The sequence below is a fragment of the Ursus maritimus genome, unplaced genomic scaffold (assembly GCF_017311325.1).
Source record: "Ursus maritimus isolate PB19 unplaced genomic scaffold, ASM1731132v1 scaffold_6, whole genome shotgun sequence".
Lineage (NCBI taxonomy): Eukaryota > Metazoa > Chordata > Mammalia > Carnivora > Ursidae > Ursus > Ursus maritimus.
The window spans coordinates 28907139-28932411 of NW_024426774.1; the positions used below are offsets into that span (position 1 = coordinate 28907139).

The following is a 25273-nucleotide window of genomic DNA, read 5'->3' on the forward strand; positions in this document are numbered from 1 at the left end:
CAAGCACAAGATATATAACATTTAAACATCATCTAAATAAAATCTAATTTCAGCAAGGATCTCTGGTAGTGATAAACTTGTTTTTAACACTGTATTATCTTTTTTACATTTATTAAAAAAAAAAAACAAAATTCCTCCCCAAAACTGCTATTAAATACAAAAAAATACATAACACAAATACTTAAGTGAAAGAAAATAAAATACTCTAATCAGGCTGATGTACAGTGATGCTGACTTAGAGAAAAAGCACATACTTACTTATGAGCCCTGAACGTATAGATAGGCTCCACATCAAGAGAAGTACTCCTAAATCAGAGAGAGAGAGGACTTTTACTACTCCCAGTTTTAGTAGTAAATGGTATCAATGAATATATGCCACAAAATAGCCTTTAGAAATACCAACACTGTGGTAATATACCATTCTCAACCTAGGACACTTAAGAAAGCTTACTTGACACCAATCACTTATTTTTGTGGCCTCAAACAAAATCCTTGTTTAGTAACAATACCTGCTTATAGTGCTCTTAGCATTTCATAGTCTATTTGACTATTTGAGAGAGCCACACTCAGAGAACATCATGGGCTTTGAGGAGATACATTTCTGGATTCAATTAACTGGCTAACTCCAGGCAAATTACTTACTCTTTTGGAACTTCAGATTCCTCTCTATTTAAAACAAAACAGAAAAATTGGTATAACACCAAACACCCACAGGATTAAATGAAATTCTACAAATAAAACAGCCTAGGACAGAACCATGCACATAGTAGGATTTCAACACATGGTACTTTAATTTCTTTGCATTTCCATCAAGGCTAATATGTCCAAGTCATTAGTTTATTCATTATTCAGAATGCTGAATGCACAGATAGTCTACACTGCCTAATACTTAAACTGGATTTAAAGTCAATTACTTACCATTTCTTGTATTGTATTAGTTTTTTATAGGCATATGATTTCTCAAGCATTTCCAAAATGTTAAGCTCAAAGGTAAACAGGCCATGTTATTACATGTGAAGGTATTATTACTAAGCTATCACCAGCAAGTTACTTGTTTCAATATTTTTTAAGTTTTAGTCAAGAATATATGAGACGTTCACATTCTCTAACGAGATGCCCATTGTGACCAGAGAACTAGAAATAATTTATAACTAAGAAATAATTTTTCTCTGCTGAAGATACTGATCCATATGAGGATTCTCTTGGTTTTAGCAAGATCTGGTTGAGCTATGTCATGAAGACTGATAAATCACGTTATTTTATCTAGTCCATGTATGACTCACAGCAGGAATGTCACTGATCTCTTTTAAACTTGGCAATAGATATCTTCTATCAGTAGTAAAACTTTAGTAATCTCCTCCAGTTCATGTTCATTTCTATTCTTCCAATAATAGAAGTGCCTGACAATGGAGAAGGGCCCTGCTGACACGTGCTGGGTTCTGGGCCACCTGATTCAAGGACACAAGGAGAGGGATCTCCAATAAGTACCTCACCAAGTGGGGCTAAGACTAGCTTGGTGACTAATAAGAGTTTATAACAACTCATGTCTGTTCATGCTTAGAGAGGAACCAAGGAGCCAAGGCAAGAACTAGCAGTTAAGTGACAGCAACAACACTGCCTTTCTGTCTACACATTTGGTGGGTATGGAAAGTACCTAAAGCATCAAGGGCAAAAGACAAAACCAAAGAGAGGTCCCTCACCCCTCTCAATCAGCCTTCCCTCCCTCCCACACCATTAGTTCAAACCTAATAAACAACAGGGCATGGTTCGGGTGGGGTTTGAGGATTTTAAACATGCCTACACCTCTTTACAACAACAGTAGAAACCTTCAGTATAGATAAGGGACTCCACAAATATGACGACCATTTAAAACACTGTACAAGGACTGTAAATAGCATTCAGAAACTCTGGGAAACTATCAGATACCACTTCTCTCTCACTGTCAGTTTTCCAACCTAATATCAGATTGTGAGTATGAAGGGGAAAATTCTAATTATGTGACATGGTAAAGAAGAAAGAACTAGAAGGGATACTTGATAAATTGAGAAATTTAATAGCAAATAATTTAAGTATTTTTCTGCTGAAAAACTGATAATTAAAATACTCAAATACAGTTAAAGTAGAATATTCTCACTTCTTGGCTGGGGCTGTTTTCTGCAAATTCCACATTTTTAATGTGTGATCCTCTGATGCTGTTATCAAAACAGGCTCAGTGGGGTGGAAAGCAAGGGCTCGAATGCCATCAAAGTGACTTCGTAACGTAAACTTAGGGTTCCATGTCTTCCTCAATGCATCTTTATTGTTTGCTATCTATTAAAGAAACAAAGAAAAATACCCGGACATTTAGTTCAGGACAGGAAAAAAATTATATTTCCACATTAATTCTTGCTGATTTGTCATTAAATCATCATATTTTACAACTTCCAAAACAACATAATTTCTACATGTAAATAATCAAATCAACAGGCAAAATTAACACGTCAACAGTGGCTTTCTTTGAAGAAATATGAATGCTAAAATAAGAAAAGAGGTAACATAATTCAATATTGAAAGAATATTAAATAACATAAATCTTCACTAGGATGACTAAAAAACCCCAAAGACAAGTAATTTCAACCTACATTATAGTACAGAAACTAATTTGGGGTAAGAGCTGAAAAACTAAGTTACCTTTAAACCTGTTAACATTATAGAATATGATACTTCTGAGATTTTCAATACTTTCTACAAAGAGCTAAATTTTCTTCATCAAATTGGCAACAAGGTTTATAAACTGGAAACATAAAATGTTAACATTGGAAGAGAGAATCAGATGTTACAAAACAGTAGATTCCACTCGTAAAACCCGTCACATTATTTTTCTCCACAGAAACTCCATCCCAACAACTAAAAATGTGCTTTTTTTCTCAACTATATTTCAGCTTTTTTTTTCATTTCCAACTAATGGGAAAGCCAAAGAGGTTCATGTTTAACCTTACATTAGCACCACATATGAACTATTCATGCTCCACAACTAATAATCATGCTAGGTTAAGCAAGAGTGGGCCAAGTATACTGTTAATACACTGGAGAAATATTACCATACTTACAATGACAAGAGCCAGCAAGATACTAACAGCAGCTGCTATTATAAGCATTATTCATTATTTTGTACATTTTTCAAAAACTTAACATGCATTAACTCACCTAATTGTCACAACAACTCTATGAAGGAATTAACATTATCCCCACTTTATAGAATAGACACGTAAGGAAAAGAGAAGTTAAGTGACTTGCCCTCTAGTAAGCGGAGGAGTCAGGATTCAAACCCAAGCAGTCTGGCTTCAGAGGCTACACTCTTAATATCAACTAAGGCTTAGGACCCAGAAGTTTAAAAATTTGCAAAAAAATTGGATAGAGCATGTCACAATTGGGGCAGTAAGAAGACAAAACACAGAATACAAGGAACTACTATAAGAATTGGGGCTGGTTATCCTTGTGGGGGGAGGCAGGGGGAGAAGTGGAATTAACAAAGTTGACTCTTTGTCTGCTCTTATTAACGAGCTGAAAGATTTTCATATTTAAGAACAATTCGATTCCTTCTGACTGTCTTAATGTGGTAGACAGCCACTAAGATGGTTCCCAATCAGCCCTACCTCCTCATATTTACACCTTGTGAATCCCCTTCTACATCATAGGGTTGCTCTGTGTGACCAATAACACACAGCAAAAATCTTGCATCTTGGGTGTTCTTGCTCACTCTCTTTTCAAGGGCACTCACACTGGAGAAAGCCTGCTGCCCTGCTGAGGAACCCACAGAGAGGCCCACGTGGTGTGGAACTAGTGTCCAGCCAATAGCCACGAAGGAACCAAGGCCTTCCAACAACCACATGAGTGAGCTTAGAAGCAGATCTTCCCCAAGTCAAGTCTTCATTGAAGGCTACAACTCTTGCCTACACCTTGACTACAACTACCTGAGAGAACAGAACCACACAGCTAAACTGTCTCAGATTACTGACCCCCAGAAACTATGATATAACAAATGTTGTTTTAAGCTGTGTTGGGTGCGATTTGTAACAAAGCAATAGATTACTAGTATGTGTATTAGAACTGGAAACTACTTTCAGGGACCCTGGGTGGCTCAGTCAATTAAGCATCTGCCCTCGGCTCAGGTCATGATCCTGGAGTCCTGGGATCGAGTGCCACATCAGGCGCCCGGCTCAGCAGGGAGTCTGCTTCTCCCTCTGCCCTTCACCCCACTTGTGCTCTAATAAATAAATACAATCTTTAAAAAAAAAAAAAAAAAAGAACTAGAGACTACTTTCAGAAACCTAGGTATAACACTGAGTTTTTTTTTTTAACAACTCAGAGATATTAAAAAAAAAAAAGAGAGAGAGAGAGAGAGAATGACATTTCTCTAGGGACATGACTGAGTTCCATAACATACTGGACTAAATCTTTGTGGGGTTAGTATAGAAAGAACAAAAGTATCTAGTGGGAACTTCTGCTTTTAGCTATGACAGACTAGATCATTAGGATCAAGTCTGCACTTGAGGATAAATAGAAAAGCAGAGCTAAAAAAATTTTAAATGAAGAACCAGCAAAATAGTGAAGAAAAAGCAGACCAGAATCCAGGGGAAGACAGAAGTCTAAAAAGCCTGATATTTGGACCTGTTTTTCCCACAGGGTGTTTACTGATTCCAGAAGGGATGGCTGAGAGGTCAGGCTGTGCTTTTGACAGCTGTATAGTGCAAGGAGATACAAACTGGTGTCCAGTGCCTGCCAAGAAAGTGGGGCTTGGTGCACCTCTTTGCTTTAGGTTCTGAGTTCAAAAAGCTGCATTCTTTTTATTTTTTTAAGATTTAATTAATTTATTTATTTGAGAGAGAGAGAGAGAACAAGCAGAAGGAGCAGTAGAGGGAGAAGCAGACTCCCTGCTGAGCAGGGAGCCTGATGAGGGCCTTGATCCCAGTACCCTGCGATCATGACCTGAGCGGAAGGCAAACACCCATCTGATGGAACCACCCAGGTGCTCTTGGGCTGCATTCTAGATAGAAGAGTTAACTAGAAGAATACAAGCCCTTACAGAGACTGCAGATCAGCTTTAGATTGTCTGAAAAATTGAAAATGGAATGAGGTGATCCAGATTTCTGATGGCTACAGACATCTGACAGAAGCAAATTAAAATACACTCCCTAAGGAAGATATCACTCTAGGCCTGAAATTATTTCTACAGACAACTCTTCAGGTATAGTTATTTGGATATAATAAAAAATAACCAGGCCTTTGCAGGATAATACACATAAATGAAAACGAGCAGATACATAATCATGCTTACTGCATTCAAGAAGATAAAAGACAACACCGTAAATTTTGGAAGAAAACTATAAACAATTAATAAAAAGAATTCTAGAAGCAAACAATATAAGACCTAAATAGATGGGTTTAATTACAGATTACACATAACTGAAGTGAGAATTAGTTAACCAGAAGATGGGTCATAAAAGTATCAAGACTGAAGTATGGAGAAACAAAAGATGGAAAATACAGGAGAGGGAGTAGGAGACAGAGGATATAGAAAGATCTAACAATTTAATTAGCATTCCAGAAGGAAAACAAAGAGAAAGAAGGGCAAAAGCAATATTTGAAGATGAATGGCTGAGAATTTTACACAAAACTGATAAAAACATATTAAGCCAAGAAGGTCTAAGAACTTCAAGAAGGTTAAATAAAAAGAAATCTAAATCTTGGCTAAAATTCAAGACACAGGAAGATTATCAGTCAGGAAAAAAAAAAAAAATCAGACTAACACTGAACGACCAGTAATAGACAGTTAACTTTAGCAGAAAACAACAATGGAAGAAAATGAAATTATATATTTAGAATGCTTAAAAAGGAAACAAAACAAAACAACCCTTGCCAAATGGAATTAGATACCAGAAGTAATAGTTAACCCACTCAGGCGAAATACAGACAATTTAATAAAACCAGAAACTGAGGGAACCGGGCACCAGCAGACCTTCACCAAAGAGAAATATTAACAGTTCTTAGAGTAAAAGAAAAGTAATCCCAGATGGACAGTCAGATGTGCAGGAGAGAAGAGAATAAAGCAAAATGAAGAATGTAAAATGGATAATCCTAACTGAATACTCAGTGTACAAAACATTACCTTGTAGGAGATAAATGTCTAGAGAAAATACACAACAAGAATGACATATATGTAGTAGGGTAGGAGTTTTTGGGGTTTTTTAAGATTTTATTTATTTATTTGACAGGGGGTGCACATAAATGGCGGTGTGGCAGGCAGAGGGAGAGGAGGAAGCAGGCTCCCTGCTTAGCAGGGAGCCTGATGCAGGGCTTAATCCCAGGACCCCGGGATCATGACCTGAGCTGAAGGCAGATGTTTAACCGACTGAGCCACCCAGGTGCCCCAAGGGTAGGAGATTTTAAGTAGAGTTAAAAGTGTCCTAATGGTCTTTGCATTAAAATTTTGATAAGGATGTGTGTGGTAACCTCTAGGGTAACAATAAAAGAGTAATGAAAGAGTTCATCATCTCCAAATAATGGGGTGTGGGTGAATAATAAAAAATAATCCCAATACAGGCAAAAATAGGAGAAAAAGGAACACAGAATAGGTAACACAATAGACGATGGATTTAAATCCAAATATATCAGTAATTACTTTAAAAAGAAAGACTCTGCTCTAATCAAAAAGTTTGTCAAAGGTTAGATGAAAAAAAAAACGAAAGTCAACTAAATGGGTGTTTTTATACAGAGAGACGTAAAACATAAGGATATAAAAATAGAAATAATTTTTTTTAAAGCCTGTATCACATATGTGGAGAATGGGGAGCAAAGAGACCATTTAAATCAGGTTACTGTAGTAGTTCCAGATGAAGAAGAAATGGAGTTGGATGGGAGGTTTAAAAAAAAAAAAAAAAAAAAAAAGCTATGGATTTCAGCTATTTTTGGAGGGAGAACCCAAAAGACTTACTAATAGACTTAGCAAGGAGAGTGAGAATTTTTGATTTGCAGGAAGAGGAGTGAGTGGTGAGGTTGCTCTGTGGAGTACTTCCTTCTCGCATCCATGGTCTGCTTAAGCATCCATCCTACATCCCCCATGTGACAGGAGCTATACTTTGCTCTCCAACAAAGATAATGAGGTATCAAAGTTGAGAGAATTTTAATGAAGATAATACAAACTGTGAACACTTTATAAAATAAGCAACTGTTTTTCTGACAATTTATTGTCATGAACAATTACAAATGTTATTTATGAAACAACTGTGTTGGGGATTAAGTAAAGGAATGCATGAATAAAGGTATCAAGATTTCAGTTTTGGTCCAACTCACTGATGGGTCTGCCTTAATATCTGAAAAGCACCCTACAGACACCCCTCCCTAACAATAGCTAAAATCATTTGTATGCAGGATATTCACTGGTAATGTACTAAAGAAACACAAATGTTGCCATGGGCAAGCATGAATTTCAACTGATCACTGGTACCCTAAAACACAAAACCCAAACTTGGTAACAGAAAGGGAATTCTTTCCCTTATCTAAAACCAATAAACAAGCTATAATGACTTACGGATTTAGGCGAAGCCCATAATTTTAATCTCTATGCAATGTGAAAAATGATTGTTTAGAATATATTCATATTTTCAATGTTTGCAATTAAAATGGAACCAAATTCTATACTTGTGAAGAAGTTTCACCCCTGTCTTTTTCTATAAAGTTAACTTTTTATTTTTAAGAAATGAGAAAAGAACAACAAAAATAAAACCACGACTCACATCGTAAGTTAGTGAATCTGCTTCATTGGCCACCGTAAGGCCTGCCAATTCTCCAAGTCCCAGTTCACTTTCAAGGGCTTCATCTGCTCCCATGATGAAAGACTTCCCAGAAGAAGGAGGAAAGGTCAATGCTTCCACTGAAGGGGGAAGACAAAAGAAACATAAAAAACCTCTAAAGTATAAACAATTAGTCTCTTAAGGATTTGTCTACATTTATTTTTAAACACTTTTAAACACAATAAAATTCAGTTAGCAGAAAGCCCCGCAGAACTAGCTGATTTTTTTTTTTTTAAAGATTCTATTTTTTTTAGAGAGAGAGAGAGCTCACATGCATAGCTGGGGGAGGGGCAGAGGGAGAAAGATACTCCCGGCTGAGCGCGGAGCCCAGTAAGGGTGTCGATTCCAGGACCCTGAGATCATGACCTGAGCCAAAATCAAGAACAGGATGCTTAACCAACTGAGCCCCCCAGGCGCCCCAGAACTGGCTGCTTTTTCCATATCTTAACCGTAACTGAAGGTATCATCTAATTAGAAAAGTACAACATGAAACAAATCCAACAGCCCATTGTCCTTTCTTTTTCACACACACCAAAAAAAAGACTAAAAAAAAAGTAGGCTTTCCTTATTTGATATTTCCTGTTTATTACTCAAATTATTAAATATATGTAACAAGTGATCTGAACACTGCTGGTCTCATTCAAAATAAAACTGTATAATTCTATAACCTGGCGGAATACAGAAAATTTCAAATGAAAATGGTTACAACTGTAAAATGTGCCTCTATGAGGAAAATTAATGCTGGTTTAGAAGTCAGGATTATGTCTGGAGACAAGGGAAGGAGCAGTGATTTGAAGCACAAGCAGGACTTCCAGGGCCCTGGTAACATTCTGCTTCTTGACCTAAGCAGAGGTAACACACTGAATTCACTTTGTGATAATTTACTGACCTGCTCCCTTATGACGTCAACAGTTTTCTGCAGGTATGTTGTATTTCACTTAATAATGTTTATTTCAAAGAAAAATTTTTTCACTGTAAGTGGATTTTTTTTCAAAGAATTTTTTTATAAGTGTCCATTTGAACACTTTCATTAGCTACTAAGTGTGCTTCAAGAGGCCAGATTTTCTTTGTGATAAGTGAAAATATCTTTATTAACACTGAACACACCAATCCAATTCCTTCAATCACCATCATAGAAGAACTAGTTAAAAGCAAATTGCCATATTAAAATAGGAATTTTATTTAATTTGGCCAATAGTAAGCTACTGATTTTTATAAATGCAAATTATTCTAGCAAAGTGTCAGAGATAGTCTTTGAGTAGGTTTCTAGCTGTGGTTACTTTACTAACGACAAACATTTATAAGTTGATTATGTGAATTTAGTAGTTTAAACTTAGGCTGTTAAAAAAAGTAAATTAACTTTTTCTTAAAAGAAACAAGTCAAGGGGCCTCTGAGTGGCTCAGTCAGTTAAGTGTCTTCCAACTCTTGACTTCTGCTCAGGTTGTGATCTCAGGGTCAAGAGATCAAGCCCCATGCAGGGATCCGTGCTAGGAGTGGAGCCTGCTGGAGATTCTCCCTTTCCCTCTGCCCCTCTCTCCACTTGTCCTCTCACTCTCCCTCTCTAAAAAAGAAAAAGAGAAACAAGTCAGTTAATGTAAAAAACTGGACTTAAAGCTGCTTTCAGCTTTCAATTTGATTATGTAAGTTTAGATTCAATCATAAGTATTTGTTGAAATGAAAGAATAATTATGTGCACTCTATTTAAAATCCTTTAAGAACAAAGGAGAATATAAATTAAGACATTTTTAAACTGCCATACAATAAAGCAGCAATAATAAAAATGGGTTTTACCCAAACATACCACATTATCTTCTGAGGGGTTTGAACAACTCTAACATTTACTATTGAAGAGTGGGGACTATTTAAGTTAGAATGGCAATTTTCATGACAAAATTTCAATAAAAGACTCACGTGAGTCTATGAGGCTGAGTCTTCAGCCAGGTGTTTTGCCTGCTTTCATCTCTACTATTTCCAGACAACTTTGTTCAGGTGTGAAATAAGAACAATTCTTAAAAAAACAAGACTAAGATTCATGGGATTTGAGCATGCACATTGGGCTAATTGAAATAATGCTCTAAAAATGACAAAGCAAAACCTGAAAACAAAGGAAGGCAGCAACTCCTTCCACCACACACCACCGGCTAAGCCAGCCAACCTGAGGGCCTAAGAGAGAGCAACCATGGGCAGAACTCACTTGACTCCTCTCTAAGATGCCTTAGAACTTAAGACCATACGTCACATTTCTATCTGGTAACTAAATATTACTAGCTCTAATCAGGTCTAATCAAATTACTGAACTGTACCCTCTTAAGTATGGCACTATCTTCTGAATTATTAAAACAAAAACAAAGTAATAAACATTTATATCACACACAGGCTGTGGACTGGTTTTCTGAAACTAAACTGGAGACCAAGAAGCATCAGTCAGGTACAATTAAATACACAATGTATTTCTTACACACTTTTCTATTGCTGAAAACCTCACACTGAGGAGGAAAGCTTAGGACAACCAATGTTACAGACATTAAGCTAGATTTTCAACCCTTCAGTTTTAAGGTTCTTAAATATTTTTTCTACCAGGGGCACTTTCTGTGGCTTATGTAATACTTTTGTACATTTGTCATTTAGTATATAGTACTTAGTCCGCCTCTATTATTAGAATTCCGCAAGACGAAATCTCTGATAAAACTCTTTAGGAGTTATCAGAATAAAAGAAGAACTAACTTTTCTCCTTATCTAGACCTGATCTTGGAGTAACTGAAACTGATTAAAATTCTCACATCGATAGGGTCAACTGTATGGATCTCCTAGTGAACAACAGACACACCTAATGAGGCCCAAGACTTCACATCTGTAATTCAAAAGACGTGTCTACATCAAAGAAATTGTACTATAAAGGTGTAATGTACACATATTTATTATTTAATGCATGAGTAATAAATTCCAAGTGTACTATAATTAACTCTAACAAATAACTAACCATGTTATGGTCAACAATTTCATTTAAAAAGTACTCCGACCATAAATCTGTGCAAAGTTCTATCAGTTTATGTCTCTTTAAAATGTAACTAATTTTAAAAACCAAGAAAGAAAAACACTTCTGATTTTTCTGTGGCTTTTTCCTGGGCTGTTTTGTTCAATCAATAATAATTTGAAGAGGCATATTCACTGCAAATTATTACAGCATTTAAATTCAAGACAATTTTTAAAAATAAATTCTGAAAAATATTTATTAATTATTAAGATTATTTTTATGTCATACTGGATTTTCAGCTCATGTAAACATACATATTAAAATCAATTTCTACATATAGGCACTTAATACATTTATAAACAGATAAATCAGAACTTACATCTAAAAGAAAGAACTGTATATATCATAAAAAACTATAAAAAACTAGAAACCTAAATTTCCAACAGGGAAATGGTTAAGTATCAGGTCTAAAATACAATATGTAATCTTAAAGATATAATTATGAAAGTTATTTTTGTGGCTTTATGTTAAATGAATAAAATAAAATGGAATTATTCTACCCGGGGACTGTAACTTTGTAAAAAAAAAAAAAAAAAATACATGCAATTGGACAAGGACTAACAGGGTACAAAGTAAAAACAGAAAGCAGAAAATGTGACTAGACTTTCAAGGTGTCTTTTTTCCCTTTTCCATTTATCAGCGACAAACTGCTTAAATAAAACATTTGAAAATATTTATATGAGTCTCAAAGTAAACATTCACTACCTATTTATGCTTTTGTATGTAAGTACAAAAATAAGTACAAAGTAAACAGTGAAAGTACAAAGTAAACACTACCTATTTATGCTTAATTTTCGCATTGTTGTAATGGGATAAATAAAACACCCTATGTATACCAAATACGTGGCTTCTGTGGAGCCAGGGGATGTTCTAAACTAGAATTTAGCTGGTCTTTAAGTTTATGCATCCATTCTTAAGTCTAAAAGATTGAATCACACCCCCCTGAATGTAAGAAAGCCTACATTTGGGGGATACTATGTAGATCAAACATCTGTAAAATAAAATTATTTTCTTAAAGAGTCCTTCTGAATAACTGAACTTATATATGTATATTCCCATACTTTTTGTGCTCCAGAATGTTTTTTTTTTTTTAAAGAGGAGAGTGAGGGAGGGCGAGGGAGGGAGGGAGAGAGAGAGAGAGAGAGAGAGAGGTGGAAGAGAGGGGCAGAAGGAGAGGGAGAGGGAGAATCTCAAGCAGGCTCCACATCCAGCGTTGAGCCTGACACGGGACTCAGTCTCACAACGCTGAGATCAGAACCTGAGCTGAAATCAAGAGTCAGACGCTTAAGCAACTGAGCCACGCAGACACCCCCAGAGGTCTTACATACTTACCTTCATCTGCCCTATTTATTTCGTGTTCAGGAAGCCTGGAGCTGGTGGGTCTGGAAGGTGAACCCACAGATGGCTGCAATGAGGGAAGTTCATCAACATCTCTCAAATTAGCAAGCATATCTTGTAGTTTTGACCTATTGGGCCCTAGCCCAAAAACAGGAAGGAAGAGAACAAGAAAGAAGAGAATTATTCAACTGGATCAAAATGGTGCCACAAACCTTATTCACATCTACCTACATTCACCTTTAAAACTACCCTACTAAATCAAAAAGTAATTATTTTCCAAGTTTTCAAATTATTTTAAGAGTTTATTCTTGAGAAGAATCATGTTTTACATATATTTTAAAAATTAAGCTAATGGAATAATATTGCTATTTGCATGAAAAACAATGTTCATGTGCAATTTGGACCATTATAAATAGTATTATTCTATAATCCTTGTACATTACTCTAACTACAGACACCACGGATTGTGAAGCTACTGTGTATTGAATTAAACAATAACATCCCTTTTTGTTTGTCTATTTATGTTAAGTTGCATTCATTGCCTTACATCCTGAAACTATGGTACCCAAGGTGAAGTCTCATGCCCTACTGATTACTTACCTGAGCTTTGATTCTTCATTCTCCCACATCCCTGTTTTGACTGTTTTATATAGGATAGAGGCTGAAACAGATCTTCGGTAGTTTTTCCTGTTACAAGTTTAATTAAGAATGGGAAAATCTTACCCATAGTCCATTATGGTTTTTTTCCTATACCAGCAAAGAATACAACTACTTTTAAGCAATTTTAACTAATACCTAGAAATATATTTCAAGACAGTATGATTGGAGTACACAATTTGACTGGAAATATTTCTACTTGACCATATCAAAAGGACTCAAACTTTTCCAATGAGTAATTTTTAATTCAATTAAAAAAATATTTATGGTGATTTATAAATCCATGCTTCGTATATCAAGTCAAAGCTTTGCTTGAGTTCTGTTTTTATCATGTCTTCACTTATTCCCAAACCACCATGCTATTAAGACAACATGAACTAACAATAATAAACAAAATGTGCTGAGCCTCACTCTGCAGTCCTTCCATCCTCAATGAAACACATTAAAATTCCTCTCCCTGCAGTCATTTTTCTTCATCATACCAAAAAACTATGTGCTATATGCCTGCATAGTGATCATAATCCCCAGTCAGGAAATCCAATAGCTTCCATTAGTAGGAATACTGTTCCAGTCAAATGGTGCCATTTTAGATCTTAAGGGCTAAATTCCAACTACAGCAATGCCTTGATATTTGACAAGAACTGAATAATCAATATAATAGTAGGTGGATTCCACATAAGACCTAGATACCCTTCCAATCAAGAGATGTTTTATATTTGAAGACATTCATTATTGCAGCATAAGGACTTAAAGAAATATCAACTTTAAGGCAATCTGAAAATTAAAATATTCTCCTTTCTCATTTATGATATTTGCATTGAAATTTCAGTATAACTGGTTTTGCCATGGTTTGGAGAAGTCCTAATAAAGCATGTCTCATTATTGTTTAAGATTAAATTTTTTATCCATACATTTGGATAAAAGTTACAAAATACTCTTATATTTTAATATTAATCTTTCTCATGATTTAATTTATATTGAGGAGGCATCAAATAACATCATCTCTCAGTTATGTAATAGTTGGTATAATGATAACATAAAAAATAGTCACTGACTTTTTATCCATTCAAGCTAACTACTTTTAACACCTAAGATATTTTAAACAAAGATTTAAATGTTTATCAGGAATGACTACGCTACTTTTTCCAACTTTTTAAATGCATGTTTCACTAAATTGGATTTTAATCTTACTTTACACTACTTTAATATCCCAAAGGATACAATTCCTTTTGCCATAAAGGGGAGCCCTATGTTCATAGTGTCAGGGAGAGTGGAAGCACAAGGAGGTAGTTTAGCCTAAAAAGGTGTTTTAGATGGTTTTCAGGATGCTTGAAAGACTCTGTATTTCCACTTTACATACTTAATTAGTTCTACTGCTAAACCTAATAATCTGTATAATGAGTTTTATACATATATATATATAAATTATTATATATATAAATATAAATATATACATTAAATTAGAAAATAAACACTTTTAAAAGTTGTGATTTGACTCTGTGCCCTATATAGTATATAGTGGTGAGAGCAAATGAACTGTGTGTTACGAACACATAGAATATTCAGGGGTAGAAATTAACTTTCTGTCTCCAAGTCCAAAAATAATATGCAATAATTTGGGTGGATTGCCAGAGGGTCATACTAAATGAGATTTAAAATTGTCAACAGTGAAAAATCATTGTGGTAATTAAGCATATATACTTCAAAAATGAAATTATCACTGTTTTGAATATATAGTCCCACACTCTCATGAGGCTCTAGATGTATTATTGGGATATATTATGATTCCATAATCATATGCATGGTTGTTTTAATTTTTTAAGGTCATACTCAAATAGCTAACCATTTAATTTCAACCCCTGAGAGCAGGTGAAAAGGAAAGAGATCAGGAGCAGAAAAGAAAAAGAGTAAGTGGTTTTAGGAAAACATTGAAAAAAAAAAATTGGGGGATGTAAAAGAGGCAAGATTTACGATTTACAGATACAATGTTTTCCACTTACTCTTCACCCCCTTTTTCCCCTTTCTCTCCTTTTTGTATTGTTCCTTGAGTTTGGTAATTACTCCCTGGTCCACATTCCAGGCTTCAGGCATGAGACACTGGTCTTCCTTTTCTAAATAGAGTGAAACAAATGAAACAGCCTTTTTAAATAGATATTGAACACTGTAAGTCAATTCACTGTTATGTCACTGAACGACATAAAACCATTTTCTTCATTGTATCACTAATTTTGAAAAGTCATTGCTTACTCTTTAGATGTATAAACCACACAAAATATAATATCTAAGAAACGACAATCAATTCAATTTCCTAGGTAATAAGAAATTTCTCTTGAGGGGTGCCTGGGTGGCACAGCAGTTAAGCGTCTGCCTTCGGCTCAGGGCGTGATCCCGGCGATCTGGGATCGAGCCCCACATCAGGCTCTTCTGCTATGAGCCTGCTTCTTCCTCTTCCACTGCCCCTGCTTGTGTTCCCTCTCTCGCTGGCTGTCTCTATCTCTATCGAATAAATAAATAAATCTTTAAAAAAAAAAAAAAAAGAAATTTCTCTTGAAAGAGACATAGAAAAAAAAAAACTAGAAGATCTGAGTGACTTTTAGTAAATAAAGCTCAAAAACTCTAGAAGCCCTCATTTTCTTATTCAATTAGGATTGATTCATAAAAAGTTTTTTTCTTATTAATTTATGTAATGAGAGAGGATTATTACTAAGAGATTATATAAAATGTCTTCAATAATCTTTTCACTTTAAAAATTTTAAGTTTTTGGCATGTGTTCATCAACTAATGATCATTTTTTTTTTACAGGCCTTATAAATACCACTTCGTAAACTTATCATTCAACCTTCATTCAAAATTTAAAGCAATTTAAGTGATTTATTAGTTTACAAATTCCGGAACAGGAAACTGAGCTCCTAGTAGATAAGAAATTCAATCATTAATTTTCACTATTACAGGAGAAAAAAATTTAAAGAATGTGTCATGTATTTTATATTAGTATAAAATTATTTATATACCATATAACATTATGTTTTAGCTCAGAACTCTCGCTTGAACTCAAGACTCATATATCCAACTGCCCACTCTACATTTCCAAAAGTCTAACAGATTATCTCAACTAAATGTATAAAATCAAATTCCCAATCTTCCAAATCCAGTGTTTCATCATCCTTCCATTTGCTCAAACCAAAAATCTCCCTTCTCTTTCATACTTCACATCAAGTATTTCAGAAAATACTGTTTTTTTCTACCTTGCAAACACATCCAGAATCTGACTACTTAGCACATACGCTACTTCTCTAATCACTCTGTCTCTTGCTATAATTACTCCAATAATTGTCTCCTCTCCCCTCACACCAAGACCATTATCGACACTGGGTGCTCTACATAGTCTAAGTAAAGCCAGAATGATGCTTTCAAATCAAAGTCGGATCATGGCACCCTTCTGCTCAAATTCCTCCCGTGGTTCCCCATTTCACCAGTGGTGTATGGTCCTATATGATTTGGTTATTTCTTACCATATTCCCCTTAGAATCACTCTGCTCTAGCCATTCTGGTATCCTTGAATTCCTCAAGCATACCAAGGCTGCTGCTATCTTGGGGCATTTGCTGTGGCTTTCTTTTTCCTGAATATTCCCTCCCTAGATACCATATTGCTAACCCACCAATGAACTTTGAGTCTTTTGTCCGAATGTTACCCCCCTCAATGGGATCTATCCCATTACAATTTTAAATTATAATCTGTCCCCCTCCACTTCACCCCAACCCCAACACTCTCTATCCTCCTTACTCTGTTCTACTTTTTCTATTTTCCATAGCATTTATCACCTTCTGACATGCTCTATCATTTGTTTTTTAAAGCTTATTGTCTATATTCTCTTAGACTATATGGACCACAGGGGTAGGGATCTTCACCAAAAGACTTCGCACATAGAAAGCACTTGATCAATATTTGTTGAATGACTGGAATAAACCAAAATGAATCAGAACGAACAGGAACCTATTTTTAACAAGTTGAATTTCAATCTATAGTTCAAAAAACTTAACTGGGCCTCTGAAAAGATTAAACACAATAAATTTAAACATTTTTATAGTTCTAACTATAATCTATCAATAATAAAAAGTCTCTTCTTTCCCAGAAAGATCTAACAATTTAAAATGTTAATATGTCTTCAGTTTTTTAAATTAAAAGTTAAGCCTTACTGTAACCTTCGACAGACTCACAACAATAGTAATGGAAGGTCATGGAAGATGTGTGGTAAAATCTATTTACCTGCCAGAAACTAATGAGAATCTTAATGTAGGCATATTCGCTCCTTTTTTAAGGGGGAAGGAAAGAAATAAATAAAGCACTTAAAATGGTTTAAATGTCCATTCAACTAAACAGGATTTGCAATCTAGTTCTTTTAAACTGCTTAAAAGTGAAATTTTCTGAATATAATAAAATCCTAAAAACACACAAGGCTATACTCCTGGTAAGGAAACCTCTAGTCAACTGAAAGATTCCATTCACTCATACTCAGAAATACCCAGTACACTACTAAAGAGTAAGACAGCTCAAAGGTTGGACCAGTCACTCATGTTTTCACCAGTAACTTCACAGGAGGTTACCCTGAAACATACACACATGTATCATATAATATTCTGGGCCATGACTCGCACTATAAAGCAAAGGAAGTGACACAAGAAACAATGCAGCTCTCCTTGGAGAGAAATGAATCGCAAAACCCTTGCAGTAAGACTGGCAATGAAAAAGCCAACTATTATTTATGCATATGTACGACTCCTCAGAGAAAGACTTCTATGTAGACAGTGGAGCTAGCTATATTGGTAGACCTGGTGCCTAAAGTATCTGAATAACTTGATATATAACCTCAGGAGTAACAATTCAGAAAAGAGACTTTACTTCAATTTCCCCTGGGTTTCCAAAATTTTTCTATTGCCCCCTCCCCTAAAAAAGAAAAAAAGAATTAGTCACTTTATAGCCATTATATATTTCAGTGACTAATTATCCAGTTTAATAATTACCTTCAGATATTTGCCACAAAAAAGGAAAAGAAATGGCATCATAAGAGTTCTTGAAGGTAAAGCCCCAAGGAAAGCCCCCAATTTAAAACTAGGATAGGTACTGACTCTCTAACCTCCTCTGTCTTTAAAGTACATAAAACCGCAACTAAGGGAGTCCTGGAATTCTTCAACCTCAATAGAAAATTTTCTCTTATTCTCAGTATCTGTCTCTCTCTCTTCCTCATTCATACTACATGTACACACACCTGACAGAACTGATCACTTTTGAAGAATTCATCACAATCCTACCTTACTGATAGCAACAATTCATTTCCAAACCCGAATAATCTATGCCGTAGAAGTCTTCCCCCAAATACTTGCTTTACCTCGTTAGATGTTTAAAATATTAAATTTGTTTAGAACAATTTGCACCAAAAAACTCTATGCCTTGCACAAACTGGTGAAATCTGCCTAGAATGAGTAACTACAGTTTTCTAAAATTTATACTTCTTTATGCACAGAAGATGCCAGAGACGAGTCTCTAAAACCCTTTTATTGCATTCTCATGCTCAATTTCCACAAAATCTACATTTGCAAGTTCTACTATCTAGGCAGGAAACATAGAACATTCTGTATATGGATTCAAATTATTTTCATGGTATATTACTTATGCTAAAAAAAAAAAAGATGAGATAACTAGATGTACAACTTTCTTTAAACACACACACAGATATACACCCTGGATAAAAGGTGACAACAGTAAAAAGTTCATAGGATGTTTAAAATTTCAACATTTTAAGAAATTTACAGTGTTCTTCAAGATGTTGCCCTCCTGGTAAAATATTAGTTTCTTTTATTTACTTAACACCTCCGGCTGGATCCAGTATGTTTCCTTACCCCATTCTGTTCCATCGCCTGCACTTCTAGACTCGTTGTCTCCTTCTTCTGATGTAACCAAGAAGTCAAATTCCTTTAGAGCTTCTTTTGTATCTCGATCTTCACTGCTATCAGGCAATGCTTTTTTCCTAACAATCTAATGAAAAAACATGCTAAATTAAAATTCTAGGATATATTATGAAATTAATTTAAACAAAGGAAAACACTATCCCTTTATCACTGAATGAGAAAACCCAATTATTGGCTTCTTCAGAAAGTATACCTTTGTTATGTTAAATAGCTATAATACTTAACCAATTCAATGTAAAATAGGTATCATTTTAAAAAGATATGCATTACACATTTTAAAGTAGTAATTTAAACTTCATTCAATGATGGCTTGTTTTAAATAAGCTAATGAAATCATATATTGAAAACACTGTAATTTAAGATAGGTATTTAAATTATAGATAGATGAAAAATGTCCCTAACATACTACTGTACTATGAGAACACAACCATATCCTCCATTTCTTGGATGCAGTCTGTGCAACGTGCAGACATTCTAATCTAACCAAAAAGAGAAACACTTCATAAAATACAAGAGTTTTACAGAATATAATCATGATAAATGTTAACTCTACTACGTAATTCCCTTACAAAATCTAAAATCATAATAGCTACAAACTCAGAAATGCATACAAGTCTTAGAAAGTATGGTGTTAGAGAAGGAAAAAAAGGTTCCCCCAGTATTTCTACTGTTCCAACCCTGCATCGGTTTTCCCTAATAACTCTCTATAATTCAAATTTTTTCTAAAATACTGATCTTTCCGAGCGGGACTTGACTTAGATTTAATAGCAAATCTGATAAGGGCTGCTATGTTGTTTTATGTATTTAGGAATAGCTCTGGAATCACAAATCCAGTTGGAGGACTGAAATTTAGGCTTATGCATGCAGAGATAATTTTTGAGATTTGTATGCCAAAATTCTTTATGAATTATCTTCTTTTTGGTCACCTCCACCACCAGAAGCCCAAAGAAATTAGGATGAATGGTTTGCAGCTTCTTTTGATAAAATGGACTATCTCAGCTTTTCCAGGCTTCAGCTTCTTCGCTTCATGCAAAATGGAAATAGCATGATCTGATCAAACTTTATTGCTGGGTTACTGAGAGTGGGGTTACTGTGAGTGGATTAAAATTATAAGGGTTCAACAGAGTGATCAATAGGACAGAATACAGAGTCTAGAAACAGACTCTAAGAGATAACAAATACCTGACTTGTAAGACCCTGTTCTCATGCTCATTTGTGGTATCACTTAACAATTACAGCAGTTTTCATCTAAGATCAGATACAGCCTCAGAAATCCTTTTCAGTGAAACAGTATGGAAGTTCCTCAAAAAGTTAAACAAGGAACTACCCTACAACCCAGCAGCTGCACTACTAGGTATTTATCCAAAGGATACAAAAATGCTGATTCAAAGGAGGACATGTACCCCAATATTTATAGCAGCACTATGAACAACAGCCACATTATGAAAACAGCCCAAAAGTTCATCAACAAATGAATGGATAAAGAAGATGTGGTATATACATATATAATGGAATATTACTCAGCCAACAAAAAAATGAAATCTTGCCATTTGCAACAACATGGATAGAGCTAGACAGTATAATCCTAAGTGAAGTAAGTCAGTCAGAGAAAGATCAATATCGTATGATTTCATTCATTTGTGGAATTTAAGAAACAAAAGAGATGAATATAGGGGAAGGGAAGGAAAAATAAAGTAAGATAAAAACAGAGAGGAAGGGAAACCGTAAGAGACTCTTAACCGTAAAGAACAAACAGGGTTGCTGGCGGGGTGGTGGGTGGGAGGATGGGCAAAATGGGTGATGGGCATTAAGGAGGGCACTTGTTACAATGAGCGTTAGGTATTATATGTAAGTGACGAATCACTAAATTCTATTCCTGAAACCAATACTGCATTATATATTAACTAACTTGAAATTAAAAAAAAAAAAATCCTTCTCAGTGTAGCACTCCAGGAAGCCACTATTAGAAGAAAGCTGGTGCAGTAGATGAAACCTAATCTGCCTTCACTGTCCTGGTATATATAAAAACCGAATAGGAGAAAGCAAGGATTGTTCAATGCTGCTAGAATAACTGGTTTAACTATTTAGAGTATTTCCCTAAAACCAGACATACTTTTATGTTTACAGCATATTCCAATCTCCCATCTAGCAAATCTATTAAACACACAAAAAAGCAAGACCAGTTTGACATACTGTGTACAGAAAACCCATGCTGAAGGTGTATTCTCTTGTAACCATATGCTAAAAATTTCTTCTAATTCTCCCTGGGCAGCCAAACTAAGGGAGAAAAGTATCTCAGAGGGGTTACACCAATAGAAGACGCTGACCTTCATTGTTCCACAAACAAACACACTGCCTAATCCATCTTCTTTTACCCAAGAGGCTTGATTCCTCCCTTTCCCCGACCCTGATGGGACACCAGATATGAATTAGAGGGACCATCACCAATACCCTGTAGATAGAGAATTCTTGTTCTCAATGCCTGACGAAAAGGACAGGGAAAATACAGAGGTATCTGGAAACTTAAATTGAAAGACTGGATGTATTTTCAACATTCTAATTACCAAATGTGGTATTAAGTCACAAAACTAACGCCTTGGGAACAAATCTGTTTCTAGGTTTCTTCTCCTCCATATAACCTTATGAATGAAGATGTGGCAAGCTGTAGGCCACACTATCTATCAAGTCCCCCACTTAAATAAATAAAAACGCCTGTGTTTTTAATGGTTAGGCATAGAAGAAAAGTGTGGTTATCAACAGAGAGTAGGATTAGTAAATGGGAAAGGGTGGGGTTTGTTGTAGTAAGTATATATTACTTTTCCTTACATCTCGGGTTCCACTCCACTCCTACCTCCAATGAGTTTAGAAGTCAACTTAAGAATTAAGGCAAACACAAAAAAAGTTATGGGTTGCACAGGGTGCCATGAAGATTAGAAAAAGGGATAGATGGGCACAATGAAAACTATTAGAAGAAACATAACACAGACGGGGATGGAACTGTGACTAACACAACAGTTAATGATTCTTAATCCCATTCCAACACAATAGTTAATGATTCTTAATCCCATTCCTTTTCCTCCTCAAGTATCTGAATGTGGAGGGTAAATCTTGCTGGTGAAGTTATCCTTCAAATATTTTAAAGCTGATCACTTTTTATACACATGTATAATTTCAAGATCATTATTACACTTAACTAATGATACCATGGTGAGAATGCAAAACAATGATGGTAAAGAAAAATAAGGTGAAGAGGTTGATCATGAGGAAGGAGGAGATAAAGAAGAAGGAAATGATCCAGAATGTAACCCAAAGAACAATCAAACTCCAACAGAGGGTAAAGAGCAAGAAGAGAAAGCATATGTGGCTACACAGAAATGACAGTTACTAATAGCTATGTTTCTGTATTTTCCTAGTTGAATCTACCCAACTATTTTGATTAAAGGAATAAAACAACAGTTTAAAAACCTGTTCGTTGTATTAAACATTTTAATAGGATGATTTTCAGCCATTCTCTCTTTCTATAGCATTGCAATACATCTTTTAAGTCTTGCTTACTCATTGCTACATAGAGTTAGACTGTGAAGGTCCATTTGGTATGTAGCTGTTAGCCTGCAGCTGTGAAAATTAATGTAATATATCCTAAAAATTAGCAAAGCTATTACAAAGAAGGCACTTATTTGTTTAGAGATATTTTTTTTTCCTGAAAAACTAAAAGGACGTTTGACTCCATGCTCAAATGGGGTTAATTAGCTATGCCTTCACTGCTTGGCCATAGAATTGCTACAATCTGCACTAACTGCAAGAGAGGAGCTTTATGAATTTGATTACTTACACAGAAACCAGTTTATGGTTAGGAATTTCTAGTAAGACTATACTTAATACTTAAATCATCATAATCAGTTATCATTTACCACTGAGCTATGAATAAAGTATTTTGATGGGAAAATAATATCTCAATGCAATCAGCCCATAGAAATCACAAAGCAATACAAAACTTCCAAATGAATAGGACAGAGAAAAGGTATCATACAAGTTTAGGCATTTTCTTTTACTACAGTAAATTAAAACACATGCTATTACTACCTGTTTGGATAAGAAAAATTGGGGGTGACTACTTGAAGTTCAAATACTATCCATGGCAAGTCTGGATCAGCAGAATACTACTGCAGAGTGGCTCAGGGAAACAATAATCTGGAAGTAATAATTTGAGAGTCTCTGATGGAAGCAGAGGATATAAAGGACAGAGAAGTTACACCCAGAAAGCATTTATATCATTTTTCATATACACCATCTCATTTACTGCTCACAAAATCCTCTGAAGATAAGATGGGTATTTATAATCCCCATTTTACAAACTAAAAAACTAAGCCTGAAGGCTAAGAAGCACAGATAATTAGTGACAGAACCGGGACTTAAATCCAAAGCTTTCAACTCAAGGTCCAGTCGGCTTCACTACCTTGCTTTCTTCCTTACTCTTCTTAAATAAACATGGAAGAGGAAATGTAAACATTTTCCTAGACAAACCAAAGCATGCCCTTATATATTACTTTAAAAAGAGAGGAGGAGGAAGGAAGGAGAGAGAAGAGAGGAGAAGGAGGAAAAAGTAGGGAGAAAAAAAGAGAAGAAAGAAAAAAAAAAACAGGAGGAGTTGAAGGTGAGAGAAGGGAGAAGAAGCAGCAAGAGACACCTCTTATTCCAAGAAACTACCATGGGAAAGTCAATATACCTATAAAGATCTAAACAAAACTACGGAATTAACTTCAAACAAGTTTGAAGAAATCTAATGGAACAGTTCTAAAAATTTTAACATCCATCTACCACCAGAGCAACCCAGACAAAAGAGACAAAACTGCATCGATTAGACGTGATGCCAGTCACTATCAGGTACCATAATGGGTCTGTCAGTTCTACTGTCTTATAGCACCAATAACACTGCATTATTATAACATACACATTTTTACCATATTCACCAGCTCTATCAAACTATCAAAATGTTTAATGAGTTAACAAGTCAAAGAGTGAGGACTTTAAAGATTTTTTAAATTTTTGTAAGTAATCTCTCTACCCAGCGTGGGGCTAGAACTCACAACCCTGAGATCAAGAGTCATGTGCTCTACCATGAGCCAGCCAGGTGTCCCAGAGAGTAGGGACCTTTTAAGAAAAAGCCACCATCCCAAAAATATTATTGAATTTGAACTCAATACTAAACACTCTTAGATTAAATTTCCCCAAATTCATGAAAAAAAGTTAAGGGTTTAGGTTGAAGCATATGGATTTAAAAAATTTTTTTTTCACTTGGGATATTTTTAAAGTAAGCATAATGATCCCTAAAAATATTAGTATCTGTGTATCCAACTCACCGTTGAAGTATCAATGATGCTTTTCTCTCTTCCATCAATGTCATCATCTTCATCTTCATCACTGAAATCTGCAGCTGCACTTTCAAGGAATTTGAAATTATCCAGCACGGAGGCAGAATCTGTTAACTCGGATTTTCTGGTTTAAAACATGTACAGCTTGCTCAGTTAATATTTTTAACTCAGCAGAAGAGTCCACATGTGGCACTAACTTCTGTTTACACTGTAACTATGATCCCTCAAATCATGTTATGAACTGCACTGATTCTTATCCATTATATTTCCATAGATTTTAATTGGCAAAGCACAATAGGCAGTGGTTACTCTTTTAAAAGTACTTTGAAATCATATCTATTTAGGTTAATGGTAATATAAAGAACTCCTGCTCCTGATTCAGTATTCTTTTGATCAAGTCAATCTTAATGTCTTTCTTTTTAAAAATATTTTTCTTACTACCTCTACTTCTATTTTTCTTCTTTTCCTCTCTGCAACTCTTGCTCTGAAATGTAAATTTCTATAACTAGAATATAACTAGTAGATATGTCAGTTTTCTCTGACACAATCTTATAGTTCTACTGAACAGCTAAGGAACTGAAAAAGACAAATACACACATAAAGTTACTAAAAACAACTTAGTCAAATTAATATTACTACAAAACTTGATCCTGTTAATGAATAAACCATTAACCTTTTCGAAATGATTGACTTTTCAAATACATAAGATTTTAATTTAGTGCCCTCAAAATAAATTCAGTAAACAATTTCCTAATGGCCAGAATAGGATGATTTCTCTCCAGTTCATTATGAAATGTTTTAGGTAAGAAGGCATTTTCTTAAAAAAAATTAGCCATGACTATAGGCAAAATTTTCAAAACAGATAAATCTTAAATTTCAGATCTACTGAGAGCTATGTTTTTGGTGTCTTCCACCCTATTCTCCACCCCTACATAAATCAGACAGATTCAGAATAATACCCTTCTCAATTCCAAAAGACAGGTCGAGGGCTAAACACAAGACAACTAGAGTGGTCTTTTCTGAACATCTTTATAATGACTTACGATAATCCTTCAGGTAAAACTATAACCAG

General features: G+C 35.1%; 1 protein-coding gene across 2 annotated transcripts in view; it reads right to left on the reverse strand.

Moving 5' to 3' along the window:
- The window catches only part of STRN (striatin), an 89674-nt gene that overhangs the window by 14999 nt on the left and 49402 nt on the right, over positions 1-25273 (reverse strand). The window contains exons 6-13 of one of the 2 annotated variants that reach the window (XM_040623097.1): positions 24190-24325; positions 18761-18896; positions 14863-14973; positions 12806-12892; positions 12200-12343; positions 7776-7912; positions 2135-2310; positions 259-306 (exon numbers count right to left, since the gene is read on the reverse strand). In XM_040623097.1, the coding sequence (XP_040479031.1) occupies positions 259-306; positions 2135-2310; positions 7776-7912; positions 12200-12343; positions 12806-12892; positions 14863-14973; positions 18761-18896; positions 24190-24325 (975 nt within the window). The remainder of the gene's footprint in view (positions 1-258; positions 307-2134; positions 2311-7775; positions 7913-12199; positions 12344-12805; positions 12893-14862; positions 14974-18760; positions 18897-24189; positions 24326-25273) is intronic. The other variant, XM_040623098.1, reaches the window with a different exon arrangement.